The sequence below is a fragment of the Microcaecilia unicolor genome, chromosome 3, assembly GCF_901765095.1.
Source record: "Microcaecilia unicolor chromosome 3, aMicUni1.1, whole genome shotgun sequence".
Classification (NCBI taxonomy): Eukaryota; Metazoa; Chordata; class Amphibia; order Gymnophiona; family Siphonopidae; genus Microcaecilia; species Microcaecilia unicolor.
This window is the reverse complement of record NC_044033.1, coordinates 520,265,809-520,291,399: the sequence shown is the minus strand read 5'-3', so window position 1 is coordinate 520,291,399 and position 25,591 is coordinate 520,265,809. Positions and strand designations below refer to the sequence as shown.

Genomic DNA, 25,591 nt, shown 5'->3' with positions numbered 1-25,591 from the left:
ATCTCTAATGCCCTAAATCACTTAACTTCAACTTACTTATCCGTTAACCCCATTAATTTTGCGTTTACCACAAACTATATATTCTTCGTATGACTTTGTAATTCTTTATATTGTTACTATGTAAGCCGCATTGAGCTTGCCATGTGTGGGAAAGCGCAGGGTACAAATGTAATAAATAAATAAACTTAGATTGGGAGCCCTCTAGGGACAGAGAAAGTACCTGCATAGAACATGTACAGCACTGTGTACGTCTAGTAGCGTAATAGAAATGATTAGTAGTAGTAGTTAAAATTCAAGAAGTTGGCATGCCGATTCCATTAGAGCAAGCTTGTCCAACCTTTTTCTGTCAGGGGCCACGTTGTATGTTTTGTAACATTTGGAGGGCCAAAATTCACACCGTAGTATTTTTCCCAATGTTTCGTCAAATAGTAGCAAAATACAACAGTGCACTGTCCCTTCCCCAGCCTTCATCTAGTGTCTCTCTGTTGTACTGCCCCCCCCCCCCCCCCCCGGTGTTTTCACACAATCTCTTCCCCACCACTTGGCTTGAGCTGTAGAAGAAACAACGGGATTTCTGCTTCGCCACTGCAACATGGCTTTCTGCAAGCTTGGGCTACGTGGTGCTGGAAGTTTGGGTTGATCTTGTGGTTTCAAGTCTTGCGAGACTTGAAACCTGCAAGACCAAACCTGAACTTCCAACATCATATGGCTCAAGCTTAGGGAAAGCTGAGTCACGGCAAGAAAGCGGGAATCCGTCTGTAAAGCTTCCAGAGCCAGAAAAAAGCCCCTTGGTAGGCCGGAATCAGGCCTGAGGGCCGTAGGTTGGACAAGCCTGCATTAGAGTCAAGGGTGTGCCTAGGGGTTTGGCGTGTAGGTTATAGAATTCAGGGAGTTAGCGCCTAACTGCCAAAAGTTAGACACAAGCACTTGGACAAGGCAGTTAGTATTCTGTAATGGTAGGTTCCACGCGGAACTGCTTTTATTGAATTCGCATTTAGTGCACATCGTCCTGGGTCCAAATAAAGTTGTGTTTGGAGCATCTTATCCTGGTGGTTCTTTTCCACTCTTTCTTGTGTTGACTCTATGTGTAATCTCAGTGGAATGTAACCGTATCTTCTGATTTGATTTTCATTGTAGGCCGAGTATGTTCAGCTCGTTACAGAACTTCGAATGACCAGAGCCATTCAGCCCCAGATCAATGGCTTCCTACAGGGCTTCCATATGTTCATACCACCATCTCTAATTCAGCTTTTTGATGAATATGAACTGGTAAGCAAGGCTTTCTTCCCCTTTTGCTGCTTATTTTTAGCTGAGACCAAGCATTCACTCTGGGGGTAAAAAGGTAGGTTTCATTTTCTTCAAAGGGAATTATTTTCTTTGTCTCAAATGTCATCCCCCATGGGCTGGCAAGCTTGGAATGCAGTGCTCCCAGCTACTTCCCAGTTCATTCTGTTGATCGTCATAAATAAGGCCAGTTGTCTTCGTCTTGGGTAGATCAGCTTTGGGGCTGTAGTGATACACCAGAATATCAAGCTTAAATAAATCATACAGTTTCATACTCACTGCAACACTGGTCTCCTTCATATCTTATTTGATTTTTATCTGCTTGTTCAGTACAGACTCGGGGTAGTTTTCACCTGACCTCTGTTACCTCTCATGTGATAGTCAAACACCTAAGGGCCCTGGAATCTTACCTGCCCCTATTCAGAGCAAATCCAGTGTTGCAGTGAGCGGGTCAGGACTCAGCAAGCCTACAAGGTGCCAGCCTTGGCACAGAATGACATATGAGGGGAGACTACCTATAATAGTAACAACAGCTGTGTCCGCAGACCTGATCATATCACCTTGGCAGCATGACTAGGGCCAACCAGCCTTAACAGATCCATGCACAGATTCTGCGTGTGGTGGCATTTAACCCTATGGTCTGTACCACAGGGCCAGCCTGTACAAGAAAAGGTTCATAGTTGAGCCTTTATGCTGGGAATCAGGTGCTGTATTCTGTGTGGGGAAGTGCTACAGCCTTTTGAGTTTTACCACACTGTATTTTTCCCTGGCTTAATTTTGCATTCCCTGATGTTCATAGTCAGATAGTTGGTTTGGAAGACCAGACATCCAGCCTCCTGTTGTCCTAACAATTCTTTGTTTCAGTCGTGCAACAGGGAAAATCATTTCCTTTTTGAATGAAATCTGGTGATTGATTCACATCTGCTTGATCAGCAGTCTTCCTACTATGTAAATAGAATGTGTCCCTATAACATCTTGTCTCAATTACTTTTGATTCAAGGGGTCCTTTGTAACTGACACTAAAAGGCATTTTCACGGGTAAAACAGCATTTTGGGTGCCTATATGTAAAGGAAAGAGGGCACCTACCTTTCTTTCTAGAATGCTAGTGTAGCAGGTCAGATGCATGTGTAGAATTGACACCAGTATTTCAGAAGTGTTATGCATGAATGCGAGTCCTGCTCATGTGTTTACTCACCTGTCAAATACGTGCAGTGTAACTCCTACACATTTACAGAGTAGTGCTTAGGCAGGATTTTGGCAGGTTCATGTTCAGTGCACACATCCATAATAACATAGTAAGTGACGGCAGACGAAGACCTGAACGGTCCATCCAGTCTGCCCAACAGTCACATTTCATTATCAATTCAAGATTTAAATCAACAATCAGCGTGATATTATTTACTTGATCATGGTCTTTCTTTGTCACTAGTAAAAAAGGCCCGTTTCTGACACAAATGAAACGGGCGCTAGCAAGGTTTTCCTCGGAGTGTGTATGTTTCGGAGAGTGTATGTGAGAGTGACTGTGTGAGAGACAGAGTGAAAGTGTGAGTGTGTGTGTGTGAGAGAGAGAGTGAGTCTGGGTGTGAGTGTGTTTGTGAGAGAGTGTGTGTGTGAGAATGAGAGTGTGTGCAAGTGTGTATGTGAGACACAGTGTGAGAGAGAGTGTGTGTGTGTGTGTGCGAGAGAGAGAGTGTGTGTGAGACACAGATTCTCTGTGAGAGTGAGTGTATGAGACCAAGCGAGTGTGTGAGTGACTGTGTGGCACATAGAGAGTGAATGTGATACAGTGTGAGACAGAGTGTGTGAGAGTGAGAGTCAGAAAGACATTGTATATGAGAGAGAGAGTGTGAGCCCTGCCCTCCCAATCCATGCCCATCTGTCCCCTGCCCCCTCCATTCATCCTTTTCCAGCAATTCCCCTCTCTCCCTGAGCCCTGCCCTGCAATCCATATCCATCCATTCCCATCTGTCCCCTCCATTCATCCCTATCCAGCAATTCCCCTCTCTCCCTAAGCCCTGCCCTCCCAATCCATGCCCATCCATGCTCCTCTGTCCCCTGCCCCCTCCATTCATCCCTTTCCAGCAATTCCCCTCTCTCCCTGAGCCCTGCCCTCCCAATCCATGCCCAACCATGCTCCTCTGTCCCCTGCCCCCTCCATTCATCCCTTTCCAGCAATTCCCCTCTCTCCCTGAGCCCTGCCCTCCCAATCCATGCCCATCCATGCTCCTCTGTCCCCTGCCCCCTCCATTCATCCTTTTCCAGCAATTCCCCTCTCTCCCTTCCATGACCCCCCCTCGCATCCATGCTCCTCTCTCTCCCATGTCCCAGCCTGGCCAGCCCTCTTCCCCCCCCCCCCTTCGCATCCATGCCCCCCCCTTCGCATCCATGCTGTCGTTTCTCCCCTGCCCTCCCGCTCCCATTGTTCAACTTTACTGCCCACCCTCTTTTCTCCCCCCAACATCCCTTTTTTTTTTTTTTCTTTTCAAATTTACCTCCGTGGCGGTTCCGGCAGCGCAGCGTCAGGGAAGGAGGCGGCGCTCCCGACGTCTAGCCTTCCCTTCGCTGTGTTCCGCCTTCTTCTGACGTCATCCTTGACGTCAGAAGAAGGCGGAACACAGCGAAGGGAAGGCTAGAGACGTCGGGAGCGCCGCCTCCTTCCCTGACGTTGCGCTGCCGGAACCGCCACCACGGAGGTAAATCTAATATAATAAAACGCACCGTGCGTGGGTGCGATCTGTTTGTTTGTTTTTTTTCCTGCCCTCGACGTCATGACGTTTGACGCGAGGGCGGGGCAGAGACGGCTGGGTGGCTTCACACCATGAATCCACGAACCCTACAGGGAGTGTTTGAGTGACTTCAGAACGTTGTCTTCAGAACGTTCACAGTGCGTTTTATTATATTAGATTTCTGGGACATAGACCGTAGAAGTGTGCCCGGCTCTGTCCTTATGTTCCAACTACTGGAGTTGCCGTCAAAGCCCACTCCAGTCTATCAAAATCCATCTTGTCATTTGCGGGACAAAGACTGTAAAAGTCTGCCCGGCACTGTCCTCAAGTTCCAAACCACTGGAGTTTCTGTCGAAGCTCTCTCCAGCCCACCCTAAAACGGATCGCCATATGCAGGACTCAGACCGTACAAGCCAGCCCAGCACCGACCTTAATTGATACAGTCAGAGTTGCCATCTGAGCACCACTTGACATGCAAACACATATGCAATCCTTTAAGTTTTGTTTTTTTATACTATTCATTTTGTAATTAAAAATCCTCTTTGTTCATCCCATGCCTTTTTGAATTCTGCCAGAGTTTTTTTTTCCTCCACCACCTCCCTTGGCATCAACCACCCTCTCAGTGAAAAAGTATTTTCTGACATTGAATATATTGTTATTCTAAACATCTATACATGTAATAGACATAAATATTAGTGCCTATTTTATAGAATTACCCTTTATGCACAGAAATGGTAAAATTGCCCAGATTACGTGCGCATAAGCTCATATCAAGTGACATCAAATTCGACTACATCAGCCACATGGACATCTGAATGTGGAGTTCCACAGGGATCCCCCCTCTCACCGACCATATTCAACCTAATGATGATACCCTTGGCCAAACTACTATCAAACCAAAACCTCAACCCATACATATATGCTGATGATGTAACGATCTACATCCCATTCAAACAAGACCTAAAAGAAATTTCCAATGAAATCAACCAAAGTCTACATCTCATGCATTCCTGGGCAGACGCATTTCAGTTGAAACTTAATGCAGAAAAAACCCAATACCTAATACTCACCTCTCAACACAATACGAACAAATTCACCACCATCAACACACCAAAACTAAATCTACCAATTTCGGAAACCCTAAAAATTCTTGGAGTTACCATTGATCGGCACCTAACACTTGAGAATCACGCGAAAAACACAACCAAAAAGATGTTCCATTCAATTTGGAAATTAAAAAGAGTAAGACCATTCTTCCCAAGGACCGTCTTCCGTAATCTGGTACAATCATTAGTACTCAGTCATCTAGACTACTGCAACTCACTCTACGCTGGCTGCAAAGAACAAATACTCAAAAAACTCCAAACAGCCCAGAACACAGCAGCCAGACTCATATTTGGAAAATCAAAATACGAAAGTGCAAAACCCCTATGAGAGAAGCTACACTGGCTTCCACTCAAAGAACGCATCACGTTCAAAGTATGTACCCTAGTTCACAAAATCATCCATGGCGATGCCCCAGCCTACATGTTAGACCTGATAGACCTACCACCCAGGAATGCTAAAAAAATCATCTCGCACATTCCTTAATCTTCATTTCCCCAATTGCAAAGGTCTAAAATACTAATTAATGCACGCATCAACCTTTTCCTATATGAGCACGCAATTCTGGAACACGCTGCCACGCAACCTAAAAGCGATCTATGAACTGACCAACTTCCGCAATCTACTGAAGACCCATCTCTTTGACAAGATCTACCACAAAGATCAACACATGTGAAACTCCCCACATATATCCAGAAATGTTTAATCATGCCTTCTGTTATATTACTATCATGATTCCATTACAACCCAAAATCCTTCTGTAATACCAAATGTCTATTCTCTTCTTATTTCCACTATTCATGAAGTATTGTAAGCCACATTGAGCCTGCAAAGAGGTGGGAAAATGTGGGATACAAATGCAATAAATAAATAAATAAATATGATTATGCAAAACATGCATGTCGGACAACAGAGCCCCTGGGTCTAATATGAAAAGATAAGTAAAGTAAGTAGTAAAATATATTAAAAGATTTAAAATGACTTTAATAATCGGGTGAGCCGATGAAGAAGTTGGTGCTAATTACATTGCTACGTGTATATCTTGAGCAATGAGCACCGCTCAGGTCACCAAAATTATGTAAAAGTGAAAGTATCATACTGAAGATTCTGTGGTTTTGAAATAAGTTACCTATTGAATATCTACTGGATTCCATCGAAAATATTGTAGTTGGCGTACTTCTGGGATTCTTGTTGAACTTTATTTAGTGAAAATTAGCCACTGATTGGGTAATTTATCAGAGAGGCATGTATGTGCGGAAAATAAGATGGGAAATCTGTGCGTATTTTGCAAGGGAAAGCGTAATCATATAACTTCCCCTTTAAAACTGATGGCCTAGTGGTTAGGGTGGTGGACTTTGGTCCTGGGGAACTGAGGAACTGAGTTAGATTCCCACTTCAGGCACAGGCAGCTCCTTGTGAGTCTGGGCAAGTCACTTAACCCTCCATTGCCCCATGTAAGCCGCATTGAGCCTGCCATGAGTGGGAAAGCGCAGGGTACAAATGTAACAAAAATAAAATAGATACTATTGGAGATTCTACATGGAATGTTGCTACTATTGGAGATTCTTCATGGAATGTTGCTACTATTGGAGATTCTACATGGAATGTTGCTATTCCACTAGCAACATTCCATGTAGAAGCCTGCGCAGGCTTCTGTTTCTGTGAGTCTGACGTCCTGCAGGACGTCAGACTCACAGAAGCAGAAGCCTGCGCGGCCACATTGGTGATCTGCAAGGGCCGACTTCTACATGGAATGTTGCTAGTGGAATAGCAACATTCCATGTAGAATCTCAAATAGTAGCAAGAGTGGAGGAGTGGCCTAGTGGTTAGGGTGGTGGACTTTGGTCCTGAGGAACTGAGTTCAATTCCCACTTCAGGCACAGGCAGCTCCTTGTGACTCTGGGCAAGTCACTTAACCCTCCATTGCCCCATGTAAGCCGCATTGAGCCTGCCATGAGTGGGAAAGCGCAGGGTACAAATGTAACAAAAATAAAATAGATACTACTGGAGATTCTACATGGAATGTTGCTACTATTGGACATTCTACATGGAATGTTGTTACTATTGGAGATTCTACATGGAATGTTGCTACTACATGGAATGTTCCATGTAGAAGGCTGCGCAGGCTTCTGTTTCTGTGAGTCTGACGTCCTGCACGTACGTGCAGGACGTCAGACTCACAGAAGCAGAAGCCTGCGCGGCCACATTGGTGATCCGCAAGGGCCGACTTCTACATGGAATGTTGCTAGTGGAATAGAAACATTCCATGTAGAATCTCAAATAGTAGCAACAGTGGAGGAGTGGCCTAGTGGTTAGGGTGGTGGACTTTGGTCCTGGGAACTGAGTTCAATTCCCACTTCAGGCACAGGCAGCTCCTTGTGACTCTGGGCAAGTCACTTAACCCTCCATTGCCCCATGTAAGCCGCATTGAGCCTGCCATGAGTGGGAAAGTGCATGGTACAAATGTAACAAAAATAAAATAGATACTATTGGAGATTCTAGATGGAATGTTGCTACTATTGGAGATTCTAGATGGAATGTTGCTACTACTGGAGATTCTACATGGAATGTTGCTACTATTGGAGATTCTACATGGAATGTTGCTATTCTACTAGCAACATTCCATGTAGAAGGCTGCGCAGGCTTCTGTTTCTGTGAGTCTGACGTCCTGCACGTACGTGCAGGACGTCAGACTCACAGAAGCAGAAGCCTGCGCAGCCACAATGGTGATCTGCAAGGGCCGACTTCTACATGGAATAGCAACATTCCATGTAGAATCTCAAATAGTAGCAACAGTGGAGGAGTGGCCTAGTGGTTAGGGTGGTGGACTTTGGTCCTGAGGAACTGAGTTGGATTCCCGCCACAGGCAGCTCCATGTGACTGGGCAAGTCACTTAACCCTCCATTGCCCCATGTAAGCTGCATTGAGCCTGCCATGAGTGGGAAAGCGCGGGGTACAAATGTAGCAAAAATATTTCACACAAGCTAGGTGGCCTGTTATAATTTAAATAGGTGGAGGTTGTTTTATAATTACTACTGTTAATTTTAATATGTCTTGAGTGCTGGTTTTGGAAGATGTGTAATCAATTGAAATAAATACATAAACTGTTCCTTCAGTTTCCAGTGAAGGAGGTGAATATGTTACTGAGCAAGGTTTGAAATGACTGTCTTTGATATTGCACAAGCTTCAGCCTTTTTGGTAGGTTGTATGAATCTGCCTAAATCCTTGGTCTTTGTGTTTAGTTTTTCGAGGGTCACCAATAGATTCGATTTCAGGATATTCCTAATGAATATTACTACTACTATAAATCATTTCTACAGCGTTACAAGTCGTACGCAGCGCTTCACAATTGAACATGAAGAAAAGACAGTCCCTGCTCAAAAGAGCTTACAATCTAAATCAGGACAGACAGACAGGACAAACAAGGGATAAGGGTAGGACAGACAGAAGGACACATAGGGAAAGGGACTATTGAAGAGAGGAAGACAAGATAAGGTTACGAGCAAGTGACAAGTTAGGAGTCAAAAGCAGCATCAAACAGGTGGGCCTTTAGCCCGGATCCGAAAGTGGCCAGGGACAGAGCCAGACGTAACGGCTCAGGAAGCCCATTCCAGGCATAAGGTGGGGCGAGACAAAAGGAACGGAGTCTGGAGTTAGCGATAATATTCGTATATTGTCCATATGTGGACTTATCTAAACAACTTTTAAATCAACAAATACTCTACCCAAAGATTAAATATAAAATGTTGATTTTACTCCTTAATCTCACTTATAATCTTTTAAAGATATAGTCAAATTATGAAGTAGTGAAATAATGGTGCTCAGTACATCCCCATATTGCCCTGCTGGGTAATGATGGCAACGGATGAAAATCACCAATAGCGCTGCAAATCAACTAGAATGAAGAAAAGAAGATATCTCAGTATTTCATAATTTAACTATATGTTTAAAAGACTATAAGTGAGATTAAGGAGTAAAATCAACACTTTATATTACATTAACGAATATTTATGAGAACATCGCATGTCGACTACCTTCACTATATACAGATCGCTGTTACGCATATTCGTTATGGATATTCTTAAAATCTGACACCTTGGTGGCCCGTGAAGACCAAGGCCTTTTCAGCCATCTCAGTGCATATGTACTTTATTTATTTATTTTGTAACATTTGTATCCCACGTTTTCCCACTTAATAGCAGGCTCAATGTGGCTTACAAAATACCGTAATGGTGAACGCCAAATACGGTAGGTATTAGACAAATACAGTCAGAAAAAGGGTCAGGTAAGGTAGGGGTAAATGGGTACAATAAGGGACAAGGAAATAAGAAATACAAATGTCCATTGCAATGTATGTATAGATACATTGTAGAGTTGAGGCATTTAAGTAGAATCAGTAGGGTAGGGCTTGCAAAACAGATAGGTCTTTAAAGTTCGCTTGAAGTTGTGATGGTCGTTCATTGTTTTCACACTCTTTGGTGAATATCTACCCCTGAGTTGCATTACAGAGCCTAATAGATAACTCAACTAGCAATTACATGAGCAGCAGAGCCAAGTGTGTATATCACAACCTGAAAGTGAGCCATGGAAGACTTCGAAATGAGTTACATTTATTTTCTTTAACTTTATTTTAAGTACTTATGGCTTGAATCATCCACAATTGGTAAAATTAAGAATAAAAAGCATGAGAATCTTTCTATGGTTTATTGCTCGTTTGAATATTGTAACTGTCAACTTTAATTAATTAATTAATCCCACATTTTCCCACTTATTAGTAGGCTCAATGTGGCTTACAAAATACCGTAATGGTGAACGCCAAGTACGGTAGGTATTAGACAAATACAATTAGAAAAAGGGTCAGGTAAGGTAGGGGTAAATGGGTAGAATAAGGGACGAGGAAATAAGAAATACAAATGTCCATTGCAATGTATGTATAGATACATTGTAGAGTTGAGGCATTTAAGTAGAATCAGTAGGGTAGGGCTTGCAAAACAGATAGGTCTTTAAAGTTCGCTTGAAGTTGTGATGGTCGTTCATCGTTTTCACACTCTTTGGTGAATATCTACCCCTGAGTTGCATTACAGAGCCTAATAGATAACTCAACTAGCAATTACATGAGCAGCAGAGCCAAGTGTGTATATCACAACCTGAAAGTGAGCCATGGAAGACTTCGAAATGAGTTACATTTATTTTCTTTAACTTTATTTTAAGTACTTATGGCTTGAATCATCCACAATTGGTAAAATTAAGAATAAAAAGCATGAGAATCTTTCTATGGTTTATTGCTCGTTTGAATATTGTAACTGTCAACTTTAATTAATTAATTAATCCCACATTTTCCCACTTATTAGTAGGCTCAATGTGGCTTACAAAATACCGTAATGGTGAACGCCAAGTACGGTAGGTATTAGACAAATACAATTAGAAAAAGGGTCAGGTAAGGTAGGGGTAAATGGGTAGAATAAGGGACGAGGAAATAAGAAATAAAATGTCCATTGCAATGTATGTATAGATGCATAGTAGAGTTGAGGCATTTAAGTAGAATCAATGGGGTAGGCCTTGCAAAACAGATAGGTCTTTAAAGTTCGCTTGAAGTTTTGATGGTCATGCATTCGTTTTCACACTCTTTGGTAATGCATTTCACATTTGCGTACTTAAGTATGAAAAATCGGATCCGTAAGTTGATTTGTATCTGAGTCCAATACAGCTTGGATAGTGTAGGTTCAGATAGGTACGTGATGTAGTGATTCTATTTCTAGCTGGAAGATCTATTAAATCAATCATATATCCCGGGGCCTCACCGTAGATTATTTTGTGGACCAGAGAGCAAATTTTGAAAGTAATGCGGTCCTTGATAGGGAGCCAGTGTAATTTTAATAGAAGAGGTTTTGTGCTATCAAATCTTCTTTTGTTGAATATCAGTCTTACAGCTGTGTTTTGGGCTGTCTGGAGTTTTTTTCATAAGCTGTACTTTACAACCCGCATATATTCCATTGCAATAATCTGTGTGGCTCAATACCATTGATTGTGTCAAGTTACGGAATATAACCCTCGGAAAGTAAGGTCTTATACGTTTAATTTTCCACATAGAATAGAACATCTTCTTTATACTGGCCTTAACTTGGCTCTCTAATGTAAGATGGCTATCAATAATAACTCCTAATATTTTAAGGCTATCAAAAATAGGGAGATAATAAGCTGGAGTGTTTAGAGTTGTAAGCTTGTAATTATTGTATGCAGATGAGAGGATAAGACAGTGTGTTTTTTCAATGTTTACTTTTAGTTGAAATGAGTTAGCCCATGCTTTCACCACACATGCACTCTTAGTCACAGAAAAAAAGAGGAATTTTTGGGGTTGTAGTTTGGTTGTGGGAAGGGGAAACTATTGGGCCCTTTTATTAAAGCTTAGTGCACACTAACTGCTAAGAAGCTCATTTTATACTTTTTTTTGTTTTGTTACATTTGTACCCCGCACTTTTTCCCACTCATGGCAGGCTCAATGCGGCAGGCAATGGAGGGTTAAGTGACTTGCCCAGAGTCACTAGGAGCTGCCTGTGCCAGGAATCGAACTCAGTTCCTCAGGACCAAAGTCCACCACCCTAACCACTAGGCCACTCCTCCACTGTTGCTACTATTTGAGATTCTACATGGAATGTTGCTATTCCACTAGCAACATTCCATGTAGAAGTCGGCCCTTGCAGATCACCAATGTGGCCGCGCAGGCTTCTGCTTCTGTGAGTCTGACGTCCTGCACGTACGTGCAGGACGTCAGACTCACAGAAACAGAAGCCTGCGCAGCCTTGTACATGGAATGTTGCTAGTGGAATAGTTTATATTGCAGAAAAAGTGGGAGAGCGACCAAGGATACCAGAAACTGGAGGATGTTCGATAATAAACAGTTTTATTGATAATTTGAAGACTCGACACAACGTCGTGTTTCGGCCGTCAGGCCTGCATCAGGAGTCTCTGGGACAAAATATTGCAAAATAACGTTGAGGATAATCCTTCAGACGTAATGTTGTAGTCTTCAAAGAAGAGAGAGGAGCTGGAGACCTAGCAGCTGGTGGAAGAAGATCCCCTTGAAGACTACAACGTTACGTCTGAAGGATTATCCTCAACGTTATTTTGCAATATTTTGTCCCAGAGACTCCTGATGCAGGCCTGACGGCCGAAACACGACGTTGTGTCGAGTCTTCAAATTATCAATAAAACTGTTTATTATCAAACATCCTCCAGTTTCTGGTATCCTTGGTCGCTCTCCCACTTTTTCTGCAATATTGTCTTTACCGTGGGGCGTTTGAGTTCTCTGCTTTTCTGGCGGATTTTCTCCCGCTAGTGGAATAGCAACATTCCAAGTAGAATCTCCAATAGTAGCAACATTCCAAGTAGAATCTCCAATAGTATCTATTTTATTTTTGTTACATTTGTACCCTGCACTTTCCCACTCATGGCAGGCTCAATGCGGCTTACATGTGGCAATGGAGGGTTAAGTGACTTGCCCAGAGTCACAAGGAGCTGCCTGTGCCTGAAGTGGGAATCCAACTCAGTTCCTCAGTTCCCCAGGACCAAAGTCCACCACCATAACCACTAGGCCACTCCTCCACACTTAATGGGCTTCTTGGCATTTAGCGCGTACTAGTTCTGTTAGCATTCGCTAACTTTATTAAAAGGGCCCCTATGTACTTACATTTCATTTTTTTTTTTTAAATGTATCCGGCAGATATTCAAGGCAATTTAGCCAGCTGCTGACTGGTTAAATTGCTTGGTCGGGGCTAGCTGCTACTTTTCATTGGCACTTAAGTGGCCAACAGCTGCTAATTTTCAGTGGCATTTAACCGGCTAAGTGCCGCTGAAATTCGTGGTTAGCGCCTAACTCAGAGCTGGCTATGTTAGCATTCTGGAAGCGGAGTCAGCATTTGGCTGCTTAAGGGATGATATTAAGCTCTTAAGCAGCCAGGTTTAGAGCATGAATGGGACCGCTTAAAAGTCTGTCCTATTTTTATGCACTAGTCCATGGCTACTTAAGTGCTGAGCATCAACTTAAGTGGCTAATGGGCTCATTTTCGAAAGAGAAGGGCGCCCATCTTTCGACACAAACCGGGAGATGGGTGTCCTTCTCCCAGGGTCGCCCAAATCGGCATAATTGAAAACCGATTTTGGGTGCCCTCAACTGCTTTCCGTCACGGGGATGACCAAAGTTCCCGGGGGCGTGTCAGAAGCATAGTGAAGGCGGGACTGGGGCGTGCTTAACACATGGGCATCCTTGGCCAATAATGGAAAAAAGAAGGGTGTCCCTGATGAACACTTGGCCGACTTTACTATGTGCCCAAAATGACCAGATGACCACCGAAGGGAATCGGGGATAACGGGATAACCTCCCCCTACTCCCCCAGTGGTCACTAACCCCCTCCCACCCTAAAAAAAGTTTTTTAAAATATTTTTTCCAGCCTGTATGCCAGCCTCAGATATCATACCCAGCTCCATGACAGCAGTATGCAGGTCCCTGGAGCAGTTTTAGTGGGTACTGCAGTGCACTTCAGGCAGGCAGACCCAGGAAGAACCCCCCCCCCCCATTACCTTTTAAACTTGTGGTGGTAAATGTGAGCCCTCCAAACCCACCACAAACCCACTGTACCCACATGTAGGTGCCCCCTTCATCCCTAAAGGCTATGGTAGTGGTGTACAGTTGTGGGGAGTGGGTTTTGGGGGGCTCAGCACACAAGGTAAGGGAGCTATGCACTTGGGAGCTTTTTCTGAAGTCCACTGCAGTGCCCCCTAGGGTGCCTGGTTGGTGTCCTGGCATGTCAGGGGGACCAGTGCACTACGAATGCTGGCTCCTTCCACGACCAAGGGGCTTGCATTTGGTCATTTCTGAGATGGGCATCCTCGGGTTCCATTATCACTGAAAATCGGGGACGACCATCTCTAGGGACGACCATCTCTAAGGTCGACCTAAATGTGGAGATTTGGGTGTCCCTGACCGTATTATCGAAACAAAAGATGGCCGCCCATCTTGTTTCGATAATACGGGTTTCCCCGCCCCTTCGCTAGGACGTCCTGCGAGGACACCCTCAGGAAAACTTGGGCGCCCTGTTCGATTATGCCCCTCCACGTGTTAACTGGCTCAAAAATAACCGAATAATCAAAGCCGAAGTCCGGACAGGACCCTCTTTGCATATCTGGGAATAACTCTGTCAGCAGTGAGCAAAATACTCACCGCCACCAGCTGAATGTCAGGTCCTATATGTGTAGTGGACATATTTTATATCTGCATAATTACCCAATCTTCAATCATACACTAGGTTAGGTTATTTAATTTTGATATACCGCGTTCAACTAACTTGCAGACCAAGTAGTATATAATTTTTATAAATAAATAAAGTAGTTTACAAATTCCAAATCAATCAGAAACAGAAAAGAACTACAATATATTACAGGAAAGATCAAAAGAGGAAAGAATATAGGAGAAGAGAGCATGAGACAGTATCATCAGAAAAGCCAAGAGAAAAAAGTGTGTCTTCAATGAAGCTTTGACTCTTGGGAATGACTTCTCCTCCTGCATTCATCAAGGAAGATTGTTCCACAGAAGGGGCGCTAAGAAGAAAAATGCAAGTATGCTGGGGAGGGGAGAACCAAGCGAGAGTCACTCTGCGAGTGTATTGTACAGGGCAGAATATATGGTATCACCAAAGAAGTCAAGTAGCCAGAAGAATGTTCAGGCAAGGCCTTAAAATCCTATAACAGTATTTTAAACTGAAATTGAAAGGACACCGGTAACCAGCATAGCCAAAACAAAATGAGTATTTTGCAAGGCCTCTAACCAGCTTATTTTCGAACGAGAAGGCCGGCTATCTTTTGACACAAATCGGGAGATGGCTGGCCATCTCTCAAGTCCGGCGAAATCGGCATAATCGAAAGCCGATTTTGGCCTGCCTCAACTGCAGTCTGTCGCGAAGCCAGCCAAACTTCAAGGGTGCGTGTCGGAGGCGTACCGAAGGCGGGACAGGGGGTTGTTAACACATGGCCGCCCTCAGCCGATAATGGAAAAAAGAAAGCCGGTCCTGATGAGCATTTGGCCGACTTGACTTGGTCCATTTATTTTCAGGACCAAGCTTCAAAAAAGCGTCCAAACTGACCAGATAACCACCGGAGGGAATCGGGGATGACCTCCCCATACTCCCCCAGTAGTTACCAACCCCCTCCCACCCTAAAAAAAAAAAAAATTAAAAACATTTTTTTTTGCCAGCCTCTATGCCAGCCTCAAATGTCATACCCAGCTCCCTGACAGCAGTATGCAGGCCCCTGGAGCAGTTTTTAGTGGGTGCAGTGCACTTCAGGCAGGTGGACCCAGGCCCATCCCCCCCCTACCTGTTACCCTTGTGGTGGTAAGTGTTGAGCCCTCCAAACCCCCCCCCAAAACCCTCTGTACCCACATGTAGGTGCCCCCCTTCACCCCTAAGGGCTATGGTAGTGGTGTAGAGTTGTTGGGAGCGGGCTTTGGGGGGGATTTGGGGGGGCTCAGCACCCAAGGTAAGAGAGTTATGTACCTGGGAGCAATTTTTGAAGTCCACTGCAGTGCCCCCTAGGGGGGGCAGTGCACTACAAATGCTGGCCCCTCCCACGACCAAATGCCTTGGATTTGGCCGGGTTTGAGATGGCCGGCCTCGGTTTCCATTATCGGCGAAAACCGAGGCCGGCCATCTCAAACCCGGCCATCTCTGACATTTGGCCGGCCCCAATCGTATTATTATCGAAATGAAAGATGGCCGGCCATCTTTTTCGATAATACGGTTCGGAACCGCTGTTTGCGGCGCCAGCCATAAAGATGGCCGCCCATATAGATGGCCGGCGCCGTTCGATTATGCCCCTCCACATGCTTCAAGCGATACGCAGGAATACCAGCATATATGATGTTGCGATAATCCAACCTTGAGATAAGAAATGCATGAAGTAACGCAGGCTTAGTCTCGTTATTGAAACGCCTTAAATTGCACACAGCGCACAATGTAAAATCCAGAACTTAACAACACTGGGAATACGGAGCCTAAAAGATAATGCGGTTTAAAGGTTGTCCATGGCCTCTGGTTATCGGTCTTGCTCTTTAAAGCAGACTTACTCTCCAATGCAGCCGGCATCCTCTCATAAAGACAGTGCTTTTGAATTTTGCTCCTTCGGGAGTAACTTGTTTTCCAGACTCCCCTTCAGGAGTGTTTTTGTGTATGACTGAATCGTCTTCACCATTTATCCGCATGGTAATTCTCCTCTGTTTTCAGTGCTTCTAAAATCTTTCCTTCTGAAGCCCTGACAAATTTCAGACGACTCTTTTCCTTGGGGCAAAGTTTGTAGGGTGTTATATTTTTCCATGCATGCTTCGCAAAGATGTTTTATGATTCCTTTGATGAAGAATTCATGAGCAACTGACACTCCGCTTTGTTGTCTGTGCACTTTTGATCTGAAGCATCAATGTCTTTTTTTTCTCCCCCCTACTTCTTTTAGTGGTGCACAGTGATGGTTTTTGTTCTCGTGTTTTTTTTCTTGTGGTTTAACTGGCAAGTAATATATTTTGTGTACAGGAGGATACATTTGTTCACAGTACTTAAACTCCTCTCTCAAAAATTTAAAGAACATTTCTTTCGGTGATATTAAGTTATTCAAAAGAAAATTCAAAAGTCTTAGGTTTTGAGTCCGCAAGGAATTTTCTAAATTTTCAATTTTCCTTATAGTCATTAATTTTTCACCAACTACCTGGGTTTGGACTTCACTTATTTTTCTCAACTCTCCATCCATCTTCAGTTGCTTATCAGAGATTGTTTCTAATTCAGCCTTTAAAGATTTAACTTGTGTTGCATTATTTAGTGACACAGAAATAAAAGACAAACAGACCTTGTGGAGGCTTTCCAGGGCTGTCCAAATTGTCTCCAGCGAAATCTCGGCAGGTCTTATCAGGGGCTGTGTCCCTGCCAGAAGCAAAGCAGTTTCAGCTTGTAAAACACTAAGGGCTAGATGCACTAAACCTTAACGACCCCCTAACAACCCTTTAAGGAAGGAAATTCCTAACCGTTGCATGCATTAAAGGCCTTTTTCCTACGAAGCAAGCAGCTAACGAAAACGGAATGCAAAGGAGAAACTACCATTGAAATGTGGACAATTCGGAATGCACTAACCATACCGATGATTGCAACGAATCATTTACCGTCAGAAATTTTACGTGTGCTCAGACCTGTCGTTAAGGCCTGAGCTATCATCTCCCCACTGCGCCCTGCACCATAAAAATCCAAGCCAGCATGTTTAAAAAGAAAAGTGAGATACAAACACGTGGCTCTCCGCTTTCCCCTGCATCATTACAAAACAAAACATACTGCTTCTCCCTGCAGCTTAAAAATCCTGTCTCTCCCCTTCTCCAACAGCTTTGAAAATTAACACTCTCTGCTATCCCCTAAAGCCAGTTTTCCCAGTACTGTAAACAAACTGCAAAGAGGTCTTTTGTTACAAAAGGGGATTTATGAGGGTCGTTCTTTTTAGCGTTATCTTCTTCTGCTAGATCAGACAGCTAAAAGGCTTGCAGGTCGGGATCCCCCCCTCGCACGCCCCAGTCTGACGTAAGCAACCTACGTAGGTTTAATACGTTTGTGGCTGCTCTGCGCATGCTTAAGGAGCAAATTAACGACGGGGATAACGTACGCTTGATACATTGTACTTTTCAATACCGCACCAAACATTTCTGAGCTGTTTTTTTTGTGCATTCTTCATTGTTTCAAATTCGTTAAGCACTTTTACGATTTAGATTTTTTAACGTTTGGTTGATGCATCTAGCCCTAAATTCTTGTGTTGGGACATCCCCTGCTGCCTGAGAACGTTGGGCTTCCTCCATTGCCTCCCGCACCTCAGTGTTCTTATCCGGAATTTGCCTCCTTCAGAGAAGAAAGATTCGTCTTCTCCTGCACTGCTCCGGTTGGTTTTGGGAACGGAGGAGTTAAAGGGCCAGCTGAACTGAGTGATAAATCACTCTCCAAGCCAGTGCTCTCCCCAGCACCGGCAGCGGAAATGTCCGTGGGAGTAGAAGCCAGGAATGCTGAGATAGATGTTTGACGAAGGGAGGGGGTTCAACCTTGGGAGGAAGAGGTCCCCTCAGCTTCCCCTTTCTCTTCGGCATTCCACAAACACAGATGTAAACTGTTATCAACAACGGGTTTATATAGGAAAATTCTATCTCTGTTTGGGGAGCTATAATCTCAGCGACCTATCTGTCGGCCATCTTGGATCCCTATCTGACAGTGATGGTTTTTTTAGTTAGAATTGGCGCAAACCTCTCACTGCCTTTGACCATGTCATGGATTTAAGAGTGTATGCTTATCTTTGGGAATTTTCACTGTCTCTCAAGCTTCTTTTTAGACTTTGTCACAAGCAAACCATTAACTTAGTTGGGGCTGTTACTTAGATGCTATAACTCTCATGATTTCAAATCAGGGAGGTTCCTAACCTGTTCTTTGGTACATTCATGTCCACTTAGCCATCGCTACGTACCTGAGCCAGTGCTTTCCTCCCAACCCAGTGCATAGAGGCTCTCACCTCTGTGGTCCAAGAGGTTCACCCGCGTCAATAGGTATCAGCTCAGCAGATGTTGAGATTGCTAGGCCGCATGGCCTCCACTGTGCTTGTCACACCCATGGCATTTCTCAGTTTGAGGACAGATCAGTGGATCCTGTCTTCCCAGGGGACTCATAAGACATAAGCATCGCCACACTGGGACAGACCAAAGGTCCATCTAGCCCAGCACCCTGTCTCCGACAGTGGCCAATCCAGGTCACAATCACCCGACAAGATCCACGGAGCAAAGCATTTTGTACTGCTTGTCCCAGGAATAGTGGATTTTTCCCTACGTCCATTTAATAACATTCTATGGCCTTTTCCTTCAGGAAGCTGTCCAAACCTTTCTTAAACTCTGCTAAGCTAACCGCCTTAACCACATTCTCCGGCAACGAATTCCAGAGTCGAATTACGCGCTGAATACCAAGACTCAGGCCACGGGGAACTTTCAGGATGTCATAATTTACTCTGAGGAAATCTCTGTTTTGGTGGCTAATTTGCAGCAGTTTGGACAAGGGACTCCCATTCCAGCTTGGGGTAGGGGGCTTCATGTAGATGGGCTACATATCCAAGGTCAGTGATCTCTCCGGAGAGACAGCATCAGATCATCCTGCTAGAGCTCGGAGCTATCTGGAATGTTCTAAATGTTTTCAAAGATTGGCTGATGAACCAAATGATGTTGCTCCAAGTGGTCAATCAGGTTGCAATGTATTATGTCAATAAGCAGGGAAGCATGGGGTTCATACCTCCTGCAACAATTCAAAACCTAACTCCTATAACAATAAAGATATTATTTAGAAAGCATCTACTATAATAAAACTCACCCTCAACGTTCTGAGGACACTGACGTCAGTGAAGCCAAGCCCTGACTTCCTTCAAAAAGGTTCGAAGGTTCGTGGTGGTGAAGCCACCAAAATCCCTTCGGGCCCCGCCCTCGAGGGTGGAGCAATGGCAGAACAACGAAGGGGTTGGCAGGGAGGGAGGGGGGGGAATCGCTCTGGGCCCCGCCGTCGCGTCAAACGTCATGACGGTGGGGGCGGAGCAATGGCAGAACAACGAAGGGGTTGGCCAGGGAGGGGGGGGGGTGTTGGCGACGAAAACCTTGCTAGCGCCCGTTTCATTTGCTCTGAAACGGGCCTCTTTTACTAGTGTTTAAATATTGTTGGATCTGTCAGAAACGCATAATTCAACCGTTTGGCAGTAGTTTAGCCATTCAAATCTAAGGTGAATATGTAATCTTCATTGATCCATGAAATACAAGTCCACCTCATATATTATCAAAAACATGAAATGTACTTATCTTTTATTTATTTTTTCTTCATCAATTTTTCAATTTTGTTGTGTATATATAAAGCGCAGAATAGGAGACCCAGCAAACCGACATGAATTCACGTTTTGACATATGGCTGTTTCAAGGTCTGTCTCCTAGAAAATAAAAGATAGATTAAAGGTAAATCTTCATTACAATCTTCAACAAAATATCTTATCCAACAATAGAAGTACCGACCATATAGGTTCACTTTTGGGCTCATTTTCGAAAGAGAAGGGCGTCCATCTTTCGACACAAATCGGGAGATGGGCGTCCTTCTCCCAGGGTTGCCCAAATCGGCATAATCGAAAGCCGATTTTGGGCATCCCCACCAGCTCAGGTATTTAAAGGTTGAGTTTGGGGTTGCGGGGAAGAGGGGCACAAAGATCAGGGCAGGGATGAAGAGTGAGGATGTGGCAAACTTTTATGCTTACCCACTTTGGCCTCATGCTTCCCCCCCCCCCCCCCAAAAAAAAAAAAGTTGAATGTCTGGCTAGGCCATTTTACAGTATCTGTGACCTCCTAGGGACTTGAATGACCCACACTAGTTACACTGTGCCTCCACCCCTCCCCACGCTTATTTAGATTGGATTTACTCTCCAACATAAAACTTACAATTTCATGAACAGCATAACAATAGTAAAATGTCCAAACATAAGCATAAATGCAATCATCGTAAATATAGTAACATAGTAAATCTTGGCAGATAAAAGACCTGCACAGTCCATCCAGTCTGCCCATCAACTTTCTGCACAGGTTCCACGTCTTCATGAAAAACACCAGCCCCGCCTCTGCCATCCAATCTTAGCGGAGATTGGATGGCAGAGGCGCGGGGTTGGTGGTTGGGAGGCGGGGTTAGTGCTGGGCAGACTTATACGGTCTGTGCCCTGAAAAAGACAGATACAAATCAAGGGGTTGGTGGTTGGGAGGCGGGGCTAGTGCTGGGCAGACTTATACGGTCTGTGCCCTGAAAATGGCAGATACAAATCAAGGTAAGGTATACACAAAAAGTAGTACATATGAGTTATCTTGTTGGGCAGACTGGATGGACCGTGCAGGTCTTTTTCTGCCGTCATCTACTATGTTACTGGTATACTTGACCTTTATTTCTCCTTGCCAGTTTTGGGGCACAGACCATAGAGGTCTGCCTGGCACCGGTCCTATTGTTAACGCAATCACCCGGGTCCCGTCAGGAGCAGGAGAGAGACAGACCCTAGCACCGGGCCGCCCTTGGAGGCCGGGCCCGGGGGACTCTTGCATTCTGCCTCCCCCCTCTTGGCGGCATTGGGTACACATACACGAACTTGGCTACTGGGCATAGTATGCACCTCCTGTGTGGCATCCCCTGCCCTGCTTGTCTTCAGAGCATGAACTGGCTTGGAAATAAAACTGATCTTTCTATGATGCAAGTGGTGACACAATTGGCCATTTTCTGTCTTTTTCTGATTCTCTGTTCCCTTTCTCCTTCTGGCCCTTATTATTAGCAGTTTGAGCACGTTCTGAGGAGACACTGCTAACCTGGAGCAGTTTGTTACTCTTCAGAGCTAGTGTGAGAAAGGAAAGAATTCTCACAATGCAATTTTTATTCACCTCACAACTATTCAGTGCCTCAATTTTACCAACCCTTTGATTTCTGGAAAAGTTTGTGACCCACCTTTTCTTGTGTTTCTACCTGCCCAGAGCTCTTGGATAGAGCACTGGGGATATCCTTAGTCTGGCAGCAGAGCCTAGGAAGGCTAGGGCCGGATGCAGCCCAGGGCAAGGCGATTGATTAGTTCTGTGCCCTTAAGTTAAAATACTAAGGAAAACATCAATCCTCAGGCAGTTAAAACCTGCAATTTACACAGAGGCTGACGCTGTCATTTATCCACAAATGCCAGTAATTGGATTAAATTTTTTTTTCCTCATGTGGTTAACACCACAATTAAAAAAAAAAGTTAATCGCGGCTAATAAAATTAATTGCCCCTATCCTGCACTTCCCTTCTTCGCTGGCTCCTACATAACTATACACTGCCTGCTCCGGAGGTTCCCTCTGACACAATTTCCTTCCTCAGGGACAGGTCAGAGGGGGGGGGGGGGTCTCTGTCTCTGGAGTACTGGAGTAGGCAGCGGGTATGCTGCACTGCTGCTGTTTTCTAGCCTAGTGGTTAATGCAGCGGACTCTGATTCTGGGGAACTGGGTTCGATTCCCACTGCAGCTCCTTTTGACTCTGGGCAAATCACTTAACCCTCCATTGCCCCTGGTACAAAATAAGTACATGTATATACAGTGGGGGAAATAAGTATTTGATCCCTTGCTGATTTTGTAAGTTTGCCCACTGACAAAGACATGAGCAGCCCATAATTGAAGGGTAGGTTATTGGTAACAGTGAGAGATAGCACATCACAAATTAAATCCGGAAAATCACATTGTGGAAAGTATATGAATTTATTTGCATTCTGCAGAGAGAAATAAGTATTTGATCCCCCACCAACCAGTAAGAGATCTGGCCCCTACAGACCAGGTAGATGCTCCAAATCAACTCGTTACCTGCATGACAGACAGCTGTCGGCAATGGTCACCTGTATGAAAGACACCTGTCCACAGACTCAGTGAATCAGTCAGACTCTAACCTCTACAAAATGGCCAAGAGCAAGGAGCTGTCTAAGGATGTCAGGGACAAGATCATACACCTGCACAAGGCTGGAATGGGCTACAAAACCATCAGTAAGACACTGGGCGAGAAGGAGACAACTGTTGGTGCCATAGTAAGAAAATGGAAGAAGTACAAAATGACTGTCAATCGACAAAGATCTGGGGCTCCACGCAAAATCTCACCTCGTGGGGTATCCTTGATCATGAGGAAGGTTAGAAATCAGCCTACAACTACAAGGGGGGAACTTGTCAATGATCTCAAGGCAGCTGGGACCACTGTCACCACGAACACCATTGGTAACACATTACGACATAACGGATTGCAATCCTGCAGTGCCCGCAAGGTCCCCCTGCTCCGGAAGGCAAATGTGACGGCCCGTCTGAAGTTTGCCAGTGAACACCTGGATGATGCCGAGAGTGATTGGGAGAAGGTGCTGTGGTCAAATGAGACAAAAATTGAGCTCTTTGGCATGAACTCAACTCGCCGTGTTTGGAGGAAGAGAAATGCTGCCTATGACCCAAAGAACACCGTCCCCACTGTCAAGCATGGAGGTGGAAATGTTATGTTTTGGGGGTGTTTCTCTGCTAAGGGCACAGGACTACTTCACCGCATCAATGGGAGAATGGATGGGGCCATGTACCGTACAATTCTGAGTGACAACCTCCTTCCCTCCGCCAGGGCCTTAAAAATGGGTCGTGGCTGGGTCTTCCAGCACGACAATGACCCAAAACATACAGCCAAGGCAACAAAGGAGTGGCTCAGGAAGAAGCACATTAGGGTCATGGAGTGGCCTAGCCAGTCACCAGACCTTAATCCCATTGAAAACTTATGGAGGGAGCTGAAGCTGCGAGTTGCCAAGCGACAGCCCAGAACTCTTAATGATTTAGAGATGATCTGCAAAGAGGAGTGGACCAAAATTCCTCCTGACATGTGTGCAAACCTCATCATCAACTACAGAAGACGTCTGACCGCTGTGCTTGCCAACAAGGGTTTTGCCACCAAGTATTAGGTCTTGTTTGCCAGAGGGATCAAATACTTATTTCCCTCTGCAGAATGCAAATAAATTCATATACTTTCCAAAATGTGATTTTCCGGATTTAATTTGTGATGTGCTATCTCTCACTGTTACCAATAACCTACCCTTCAATTATGGGCTGCTCATGTCTTTGTCAGTGGGCAAACTTACAAAATCAGCAAGGGATCAAATACTTATTTCCCCCACTGTACTATGTAAACCGCTTTGAATGTATACCAAGTCCCATATCCCTTTCCCTTCTAAGGATGCAGGGGAGGAGAGAGGGAGAGATGTTGGACCTGAGGAGTGGAGGAAAAAAAGAGGTAGAGATGTTGGACCAAGGGGACAGAGGGAAAGGAGGGAGGGAGAGATGTTGGACTGAAGGGAGCACAGAGAGAGAGAGAGATGTTGGGACCCATGGGGAGGGGCAGGAGACAAAAGAGGGAGAGATATTGTATGGGGGGGGGGGGGCAGAGGGGAGGAAGAAGGGAGAGATGTTGGTCCCGGAGAGAGGGAGAGATGTTAATTCAGGGGGGCAGAAGGAGGGAAGAAGACATGGACACAGGGCAGAAATAAGATGCTGGCAGGCATCTTTTAATCTTGTTATTAATCACACTTAAAAATTATAATCAAAGTTCAGCTCTAAAAAACGTACAGTAATGAGGCCTTCACATGTTCTAAGTAATGCAGAGAAGGGAACAGTGTCCTTTGTTGTGGGGACAGTGCGAGAAATTTTTCACCAGGTCCAGGGCAGCATAGAAGGATTAGCGGAGAGGATTTAATGCCAGGTTTTAAGATTAACTGCCAGTTTTGTCTGCTACAAACAGAAAAAAAAGTACCTGCAAGATCTCAACTGGCACAGCGGTCTATACAATTGTATTATTTGTTTCGAATATCATGGGGCAGCTTCATACCAAACTCTGAAAAATCAGCGTCAAAACTATAGTGAATCCAATACATCACAAGTGACCGGTGTAACTGCTTTAATAGAGGTGTGAATATTCATTTCTGTTGATGTCGTAACATGCGCACAAGACGCTGCGCTTACTGCAAAAGCTTTGTGCGTGTGTCCGGCAGGTTCATTCCCGATTTGTGTGCAACTTCTGGGTGCATAAATTGTAGGTATTTAGTTTTCTGAATGGCATCGTATTACGCTCACGTAGAAGTCATGCGCTCAGACATTTGCACATAGCTCTACTGCGCGGCTTTCTGCGTTCGCCCCGATCCTGGAGTTACCTAGATGTGGGGGGGAGGAGAGGTGGAGATCAAGCTCTGCTGGTTGTTATCCGGTTGCAGTTGAGAATCATAACTCGCCTGCATTCCTGTGCCAAGAAGCTTTTATACCAAGCATCATAATACATCTGCATTATTTACAATTAAAAAACATACACAAAAATCATAACTTTTCACATATTAGAAAAGAAAATAACAGTAAAAACACACTACTCAGTTTTTCGCTGTTGGTGGTCAGTGGTTTCTTAAATGCTGGCTGAATTAGTTCCAGGTATTCAGTGCCAGCCCCTATCCAGGTACCGGCGGCGAATATCCGGGTGTTTGGTGGTGCCTGGACATTATCCGGGTACGGCCGATATTCAGTGTGGTACCCGAATAACGAACCAACATAGGGGTCCCTTTACTAAGGTGCGCTGAAAAATGGCCTTTGGTAGTGTAGGCGTGGGTTTTAGGCGCACGCAGATTCATTTTTCAGCACACCTGCAAAAAATGCCTTTAAAAAAAAAACATTTTGCCGAAAATGGACGTGTGGCAAAATAAAAATTGCTGTGCGGCTGTTTCGGGTCCGAGACCTTACCACCAGCCATTGATTTAGCGGTAAGGTCTCTCGTGTTAACCGTGCGCTAATCGCCTACACACGTCAAGTCAGACTTACCGCCCGATTTTCCCCACGTGCCAGAAAGTAAAATACATTT

General features: G+C 44.6%; 1 protein-coding gene across 3 annotated transcripts in view; it reads left to right on the top strand.

Annotated features, from left to right (window-relative positions):
• The window catches only part of HACE1 (HECT domain and ankyrin repeat containing E3 ubiquitin protein ligase 1), a 279,223-nt gene that overhangs the window by 237,877 nt on the left and 15,755 nt on the right, over nt 1-25,591 (top strand). For 2 of the 3 annotated variants that reach the window (XM_030199162.1, XM_030199161.1), the window contains one exon: nt 1,138-1,269. The exons of the other annotated variant lie outside the window; for it this stretch is intronic. In XM_030199162.1, the coding sequence (XP_030055022.1) occupies nt 1,138-1,269 (132 nt within the window). The remainder of the gene's footprint in view (nt 1-1,137; nt 1,270-25,591) is intronic. 3 annotated transcript variants of the gene reach the window in all.